Source organism: Rattus norvegicus, chromosome 9 (assembly GCF_036323735.1).
Source record: "Rattus norvegicus strain BN/NHsdMcwi chromosome 9, GRCr8, whole genome shotgun sequence".
Lineage (NCBI taxonomy): Eukaryota > Metazoa > Chordata > Mammalia > Rodentia > Muridae > Rattus > Rattus norvegicus.
The window spans coordinates 93,556,693-93,565,661 of record NC_086027.1 but is presented as its reverse complement, the minus strand read 5'-3'; the positions used below and the strand labels follow the sequence as shown (position 1 = coordinate 93,565,661).

Sequence of the window (8,969 nt, the reverse complement as noted above, 5' to 3'; positions counted from 1 at the left end):
TGAGGTGCCCAGAGCTTAGAGTGCACGCAGGAAGGCAGGATGTGAGGTGGTCCATCCCCATCCCCCTACAAAATCCAGCGTCAGAGCTGGCCACGATTGTGATCCCAGCACTTGGGAAACTTAAGTAGGAAGAAGTCAGCCTAAGCTGTTGCAAAAGGCAAAATGGCCAGGTGTGGCTGTGTGTGTGTGTGTGTGTGTGTGCATGAGTGTTTATGTATGTGTGTTACATATATATTGTACATATGTATGTATGTGTATATATATATTCACACACACACACACACACACACACACACACACACACACACACACACACCTGTAATACCAGCAATAAGGGTATTGAGACAGGAGGATTGTTATAAATTGCAGGCCATATTTAGATGGATTATGAGACCCTGTCTCAAGAAACCACAGCCATGGGCCTGAGAAATGACTATAGGTAAAATCACTGATGATCCCAATCCTCAGAACCTACATGGTGGAAGGAAGGGACAGACCCTTGCAAATTGTCCTCTGACCTCCACATTTATACTGTGGCACAGACCCACATGCATATACACATTAAATAAATAAAAGATTTTTTTAAAGAAGGATCAAACACAGGGCAAAGGATATGTCTCAGTTGGTAGATTATTTGCCTAGCGTGCACATTGCCCTGAGTTCTATACCCAGCGCCTCAAAAACTGGGCATGGAGGTGCATGGGGGTGCATGCCTGTAGTCGCAGCACTTGAGGCAGAGGCAAAGATCAGGAGTCCAAGGTGATCCTTGGCACATGAGACCCTATCTCAAAATAACTGAAAGGCATGCGTGCTTGGGCCTAGCCTTGTGTTTGTTTCCTGTCGATGCTCTAATAAGCTGCCATAAGCATTATCTTACTGTTCGGGCAGTCAGAGATCTAGTCAGTAAAACATGTGGCTCAAGTTCAGGGAGAAAGCCTGACAAAAATACCTAACAGAAACAGTCAAAGTTTCACCCTCACAGCTGTGGGGACACAGGCCAGTGTCCAGTGTGTCTAGGTGTCTGGTTTAAAGGGCCGTTTCTCCTTGTGTTTCTTGCTTCCTCTCACTCCACTAATTCATACACTGATGGGGAAGGACATTCGTCAACTGCCTGCATATTGTTGAACTCACTCTCCGGGCCAAGACACTAAACTCATAATGAGATGCAGTCCCAGCACTCATGCACTGTAGGTCAGGGTTCACGGTGATCCGCGCGACTAAATAACCACATTCAATTCTTGGTAGACATCCAAATGGGCCTGAGACGCTACTTAATGTGAAGCAGAGAAAATTACTTCTCCAATTATCTTTTTTTTTTCCTTTTGGTAAATGGTTTCAGAAACAGAAGTGTTTCCCGTTTTTCAGAGAGGTTTCTAGTCCCATTTAAAAACCTGGTACAGTCTTAGTGCCACATTATACATTTAGAGAAGACGTGCAATTCAAGACGGTACGCAGACATTTCAACCTTGGCATTAGACAACACCAAGCTTCGATCTTTATAACATGGCTTAGGCAGTCACTTCTCCTTAAAAGGTGTCATAGTAGTAGGTAGTTTTACTAAATGTTTCCAGAATTCTTTCTAGCAAAAACCCAGCCAAGTGGATTTGGCTGGCTGTGGATCTACATGGCTCGCCCTCACTTGAATACAATCTAGCACCCTAGCAAGCACGTTCAATGTTGTCCTAGAGCTGGGAACAATGCACTTGATGCGAAAGACACCTGTCCTCATTGGGCACACTCAAATGAAAAGCGAGGGCAACTGAGTAGGAAACCAGGTTTTCCTGTGAGGCCCATGCTCTGAGTTAATGGATTAAAGGATTGCCAGGGGCCCAGGTTCCAAATCAAAGAACAAAAATCGCAACCAGGTGTGATGCCACATGCCCAGCTGGGAGATCAGTCCATAGGGAGTTCACACGGCTAAGGATGTGGCACAGCATCTGAGCACTTGCCCGGTGAGTGTGGAGCCCTAGCTAGGTTCAGTCTGCAGTATAGGAGGCTGAAGACACAGCTCAGTGGTTAAGAGCACTGATGCCCGCCAAAGGTTTCGTTCTCAGCACCCATGTCCAGAGGCTCACAACCATTCCAGTTCCTGAGACTCCATAACCTCTTCTGGCCTCCACGGGCACCTGTACACACATAGAAAACACACACACACACACCCCTCCATTTTCCAGTCTGATGGTGCCTTGTGCTATATCTGAAGTTGAGGTTACACTCAGGCACTATGTTGAGACTAAAAGCCACATGTAGTTCCCAACTGGTCCCACAAATTTAACTATCAAAGTGACCACACCAGCTTTCACTGGAGCAGAGCAGAATATGAGAAGCTCATTTATCCTCGTTCAATTTTGCTGTTGCTGTGGGTGGTGCTGGGTTTTGAACCGAGGGCCTCTTCCCATGCGCTAAGTGACTAAGTGATCACCACTGGGCTACATTGCCAGTCTTCTTTTTCCCCCTCCCTCTTGGGGACCGGGCTTCACTGTATGGATCTGTCTTGCCAGGAATGTACTATGCAGACCTGCCCTCAGACTGACAGAGACCCGACTTGCTTCTGCCTTCCAAGTGCTGAGATTAGAGATGTGTGTGTGTGTGTGTGTGTGTGTGTGTGTGTGTGTGTGTGATGGTGGGCTCATTTTCACTTTGAGACAGGGTCACATTAAATCGCCCAGGCTGACTCTTCCAGGACACCCTGTAGCCCTGGTGGCCTTTAATTTACATTCTTTCTGTAGCTGAGGTGACAGACCTGTGCCTCCAGAACCTGCCCTAATTGCCTAACTTTTAGATTATAGGCCCTATCCACTGTTCTGTAGGTAGATATGGACCGCTCTGCAGCACTGTCACCTATTCATGTGCTGTCACCTATTCATGGTGCCGCTGAGCAGAAGTTGGTGGCGTGGCTGAGATGTGTCAGTGTGGCTTTCAGATTCTGAAGCTGAATCATTATTGGATTGTGTGTTTAATTGTATTTTAGATTGTAGACAGAAAGGGGGCAGAGCAGTTTACTAAGCCACATCTGAAGAATAGGGCCGTGGTGTTGCAGGCCTTTCGTCCCAGCATTTGGGAGGCAGAGACAGGTGGATCTGATCTACAGATCTCTCTTTCTCTCTCTCTCTCTCTCTCTCTCTCTCTCTCTCTCTCTCTCTCTCTCTCTCTCTCTCACACACACACACACACACACACACACACACACAAAGAGAGAGAGAGAGAGAGAGAGAAAGAGAGAGAGAGAACCCTTCTCAAAGAAACAAAACAATTTTGTTCTTTTCTTTTTATTTGTTGTTTGTTTTGTTCTGTATTGTCTGAGACGGGCTCTCACTAGGTACCTCCAGCTGGCCTGGAACTTGCAATGACCAGGCTGGCCTCGAACTCACAGAGATCACCTGCCTCTGCCACACTGCGGTCTCTTATTTTTCAATCAAATGGCACGCTGAACAGGGCTGATTGTTTGGTCAGCGGGTAAAGTGCTTGCTATACCAGTTCGCCATACTGAATGACCTGAGTTCAATCCCTGGGACCCACATAAAGGTAGAAGGAGAGAACGGACCCCACACAGTTGTTCTGTGACCTCCTCACAGGTTCATGGTCCATGTGTGCCCCACAAAAAGGTTATACGCTTACACAGAAGTAAAAAAAGATAAAGCCAGATTGTAGTAGCCAGGAATGGTGGGACATGCCATTAATTCCAGCATTTGAGAGTTCGAGGCCAGCCTGGTTTATGCAGTGTGTTCCTGGGCTATGGGTTCCATCCTCCCCAACCCCATCACAAAGTTAATAAATCCCTTTGGAGGGACAGTTCTGCGGACCAAACCTTGGTTCTAATGTGTGCTAGGCAAGTGCTCTACCACTGAGCTACAGACCTAGTCCAAACTCTTATTTAAAAAAAAGAAAGAAAGAAAATTGAAGTAGCAGTAAATGCTTGGTTTGTATCCTAAATTGTATTATACTGAATATACATTTTTTTTGTTTTCCTAGGATGGATCTTCGACATCACCCAAAAATACGACTTCTCCTTTTATATATGTGGTTTGCTTTACATGGTAGGGATACTCTTTTTGCTCATCCAGCCGTGTATTCAGATGACTGAACAATCCGGAAGGAAGTGCATGGACAGTGCACATGTTTAGTGTCCTGTAATGTCTCCTGTGGGTTCCCTCCTCATGCCTACCTCACCTGGCGCCTAGAGGAACGCACGCTCTGTGTGGTGACAGATGGTGTCACTCATGACCGGCATTGTCGTCACTTTATCTGCAAGCAGAGCGGCCTCTCTGCAGAGGTGGCAGAAGTGATTAGGACTGCATATGTCTTAGAGGTGACAGTGTTTATAGCTTATTAAGTAGTTGATACAGATGCCCTTATGAAAACTTTCGAGCCGGGCATGGTGGCAAACACCTGTAATCCCAGCTCTAGGTGGAGGCAGCAGGGTCAAAGGTTCAAGGTTAGCCTGGGCTTCATGAGACCCTGTATCAAAAACCAAAACAAAACAGAACTACAAAAAGCCCCCCTTCTCTTTTCCTTCCTCCCAGTCTCTCTACTCTTCCCCTCCCTTCCTCCATATCTCTCTCCTTCCTTCCCTTTCTCTCCTTCCTTCTCCCTCTCTTCTCTCTTTCTCTCTTCCTCTCCTTACATCTTTCCATTCACCAAGACTCGGGTTTTATATGCAGACTAGGAATAAAAGCTCTGCCACTCAACCACTTCTTTGTAAGGTAAAGCCCAAGCATCTATATTTCCACAGAAGGTCCAGATATGACTGAATTTTGTAAATTCTTATGAGGCGCTATTGGTCAGCCAGCATCATGCAAAGGTGGGTAATCATTTCAAAAGCAGTGTAATCTGCGGGCTGGAGAAATGGCTAAGAGGTTAAGGAGGTGCTTGCTGCTCTATTCAGTTCCCAGCCCACATGTTGGTTCAGAACCACCCATAACTCCAGTACCAGGGGACCATACGCTCTCTTCTGGTCTATGTGGCACGCATACATACACTCAGACAAAACACCCATACACATAAGATCAAAAAAAAATCTTTTTTTAAAAAAAAAAGGAATACAGCTTAGTACAATTTTAAAGAACAGTTTATATTTTTATGAGAGATTCTGTAGCTAAGAAGTACGATTTCTAACTCTTGTAAGAAATGAAACTGGCCATCCTTTCTAACTCAGTAATCGTGTCATTAGCGATGACGTCAGCCATAAACTGAACACTGCACACATCCTTCCCATGTGGTCTGTGAGTGACATCCTTGGTCTTAGGGATGTTTCTTAACGCACTTCACCATTGAATTAAGGGCTATGATTGAAACACTTGAGTTCATACCATTATCCTAGATTGAAACATCTTTTTTTAGAGCCTGGTGTGGTGGCACCGACATTCAGATGACAGGTGGATCTCTACATTAAAGACCAGCCTGGTCTACAGAACAAGTTCAAGGACAGCCAGGGTTTCACAAGGAAACCTAGTCTCAAGAACAAACAATACAACAACAACAACAAAATCATTTTGGAGTTTCTCTTGCCCACTGAAGTACAAGGTTAAGGTTAAGTCACCTGTAAAATGTGTGGCTAATCCCAAGCAAGAGTCAACCCTTGAGGGCCAGGAGATGGCCCAGCGGGAAAAGACTCTCTTGACCTTGAAGTAGACCTGGATTTGGTTCCCAGCACCCAAATGGGGCAGCTCATGACTGCCTATAACTCCAGTTCCAGAGAGTCTGCCACCCTCTTCTGGACTAATGGGTGTACACGCACATACACACACACACACACACGCACACGCACGCACACGCACACGCACACGCACACACACACACACACACACAATTTCTTTTAACAGTCAAGCTGTGGGGTCACAGATGGATCGCCTTATAGCCGACCACATACCTCACGCTGGAGCCATGGTGCCGAACAGCCCAGCTCTGGTGCCTCCTGCCACCGTACAGAGTCTTCACTTGTCTTGATTTGGCACAATTTTAAAAATAGTTCTCTTTATCGATTTCATACATAAAGATCTGGGACAGCATAAAGACACTCTCCCTTAGCTGAGGTCTCTGTATTTCTAAAGCGAAAGCATTTTCAGACTACAGAATGCTTCTCCCAGGATTTTGGAATCTGACTGCCTTACTTGTTTACACGTACCCTTAAATGACCGACATACCTACGTGTTTACACGTACCCTTAAATGACCGACATACCTACGTGCTGGTTAGGAGGCGAAGCTCGGCAATAGGAACACTTGTCTAACACGTACGAGGCCCTAGGATCCTCCATCGCCACACCGTAAAGCAAGAAACGTGTACTCGAAATTTGCTCATCAAACAAATTTGTCAGTGCCTTGGGCCAAATTTACCTAAAATGAATCCTCCCATTCTTAATTATCTCCAGCAATTAAAGGCAGGAATGCTGGGAAATGGATTTGCAGAATGCTCCCAAGGTCTAACTTGCAGTCGGGATGTGAGCAGAGCTTCCCAGATGTACCAGGTAATTAAATGAACAGTTTCCTTCTGCCTCATCTCCACGGTCTCCTACCCTTAAGGACTATTGGAAAGGTTGCTCCTTGAAATCGCCCGGATAACACCAATAGTAAACATGCTGGCTAATTGAAAGGAGTCCCAACGGTCCCACTAGTGCACACACTTGCTATTACCTCCAGTGACTTGCGCATTGCCTGGAAGTTACATAGATAATAATTTGTATGCCGTACTTCATTTGGCCCAGCACAAAGACATGTTTGGGTTTTATTTTATCTTGTTTTGAGACAGGGACCCACTGTGTTGACCAGGCTGACCTTGAAATCATAAAGACTTGCCTTCCTCTGCCTCCCTGCCTCTGTCTTCATCCCCTGGCCAAAGACCTGCGTAGTGTTGTCATACCTGTAGCACAACTTGACGTCTAAATAAAGGTGATCATCAGCCAGACATGATGGTGCATACTTTTAATCCCAGCCCTTGGGAGGCAGAGGCAGGCAGATCTCTGTGAGTTTGAGGCCACACTGCTCCACATAGTGAACTCCAGGTCTGTCTCTTAAAATACATGAATAAATAAACAATAAAAGGTAAGCTTTAAAGCAGTGATTTTTATTTTCAGCCTAAATGCCCACGGCTAGAAATGGTTAGACATCATGTTAATGTATTTTGAAAACTACATTCTGTCCTTACTTTCACCATCCGCAATCTCAGTGGACAGGAGGCGGTGATGGGTGTGCTGAATGGTGCTGTGGGGATGCTTGTATTGCTAGCTGGGCATCAGAAATCCCAGCCTTCCACCCGCTGACCCGGCTGGAACTGTATTGGGTCAGATTACTCGTGTTTCTGTCTGTGGACTTAAGTGTACTTGAGGGTGCAGTGACTTCTACTGAATTGGAGGTCCCTGCAGGACCGAAGCAAGACCTGCCTGCTCCTGGTCAAACCCGAGTGTTCTGACAATACTTTCAAGGGTTAACTACGTGCTTGCGCCCTCTGCTTCATAGTTTGCCATTTGCAAACCTGTGTTTTTTATTTACTTGCAACTCAATAAATGTTGTCCTCTTTAAAGGTGGTCAATGAAGTTTTCTTTACAAAACTAATCTCTGTCTGTCTCTGTCTCTCTCTGTGTCTCTTTGTGTCTGTGTCTCTGCCTGTCTCTATCTCTGTGTCTCTCTGTGTCTCTGTGTCTGTCTCTCTGTGTCTCTGTCTCTCTCTGTGTCTCTCTGTGTCTCTGTGTCTGTCTCTCTGTGTCTCTGTCTCTGTCTCTCTCTCCCTCCCTCCCTCCCTCCCTCCCTCCCTTTCAAGAGTGCTAGGATTACAGGTGGGCACCAATGGATTTATACAGAACTGCTATTATATACAACTACTCTCAGTGAAACACATCTATTGGAGAACTATTCTCAATGTGTTTAAGAACAAAACATTTCGATCAGTTTTGAATATTTGTCTTCAGTCATGTTCCTTCCATTTATGCGTTGCTTGATTGTCTGAGACAGGGTAGCCCTAGAGTGGCCTCGAACTCCAGATCCCCCCATCTCTGCCTCCCAAGTTCCGAGCAGTGCCACCATGTCTGACTTACTGTATTAACTTCCATACAGCATTCTGGTCAGGTACAATCTACAGAGCCCTCGGTGACCTGGCCTTCTGTGGACAAGGGGGCAGGCTGATAGAAAAATTCCCTGCAGGCCACATGGTAATGGCACAATCCTTTAATCCTGGCACAAGGGAGACAGATGCAGGAGGACCTGTGTGAGTTCAAGGCCTGCCTGGTCTACAGAGTGAGTTCCAGGATAGCCAGAGCTACTCAGAGAAACCCTGTCTGAAAAAAAGTATTCCTTGCAAGCCGAGGTAGGCTTCTATTACAACCACCAGGGCAAGAGTGACACAGAACTGAGGGAAATTTCCTTGTAACCTGTTCAAATGGGAACTATAACCAACAATATACAACACGGACAGACTTTTAAAATGGTACTGAGGGTTGGAGAGGCAGCTTAGCCAGTAAGAGCGCTCGCTGGCTGCTCCTCCAGAGGATCTGGATGCAGTTCACAGCACCCAGATGGTAGCTCACAATATTACCCTGTCCTTTGTGCGTCACTATGGGAACTGGGATCCAGGAGAGGTGAAGGAGGCAGAGTCACAGACGCAGGAAACAGACACCAGAGACCAACATCGAGGTGCAGATCTACTGACCTGTGCAGCAGCAAGCGTGTTTATACAGCCTTTGGGCCAGTGGAGAACCCACTCGAGCTCTGGTGTAGGCAACCATCCTTCTGACACCATGAAGAGGTGCCAGACTGCCAGCACCCACGGGGACTTCCAAAAGGACCACCGTCCTGTTCCGGGCCCATTCAGAGGTTCCACTAATTTGCTAGGATCTTCTGTTTTGTGTCACGCACACCAAAGTCTTTTATTATTCCCACCACATAAGCAGAGTCACTGAAGCGGGGACTGTGAACATAAAAGCAGCAAGCATCCGGGCCAAGTCACAGTCGCAATTTACCATCAGAACCCAGTTATGA

General features: G+C 46.3%; 1 protein-coding gene across 3 annotated transcripts in view; it reads left to right on the top strand.

The window, feature by feature from the left end:
- Positions 1 to 7,518, top strand: part of Slc16a14 (solute carrier family 16, member 14) — a 27,253-nt gene extending 19,735 nt beyond the window's left edge. For all 3 annotated transcript variants that reach the window (NM_001108229.2, XM_006245389.5, XM_063267281.1), the window contains one exon: positions 3,973 to 7,518. In NM_001108229.2, the coding sequence (NP_001101699.2) occupies positions 3,973 to 4,124 (152 nt within the window). In that variant the 3' untranslated portion in view covers positions 4,125 to 7,518. The remainder of the gene's footprint in view (positions 1 to 3,972) is intronic.
- Positions 7,519 to 8,969: the final 1,451 nt, after the last annotated feature.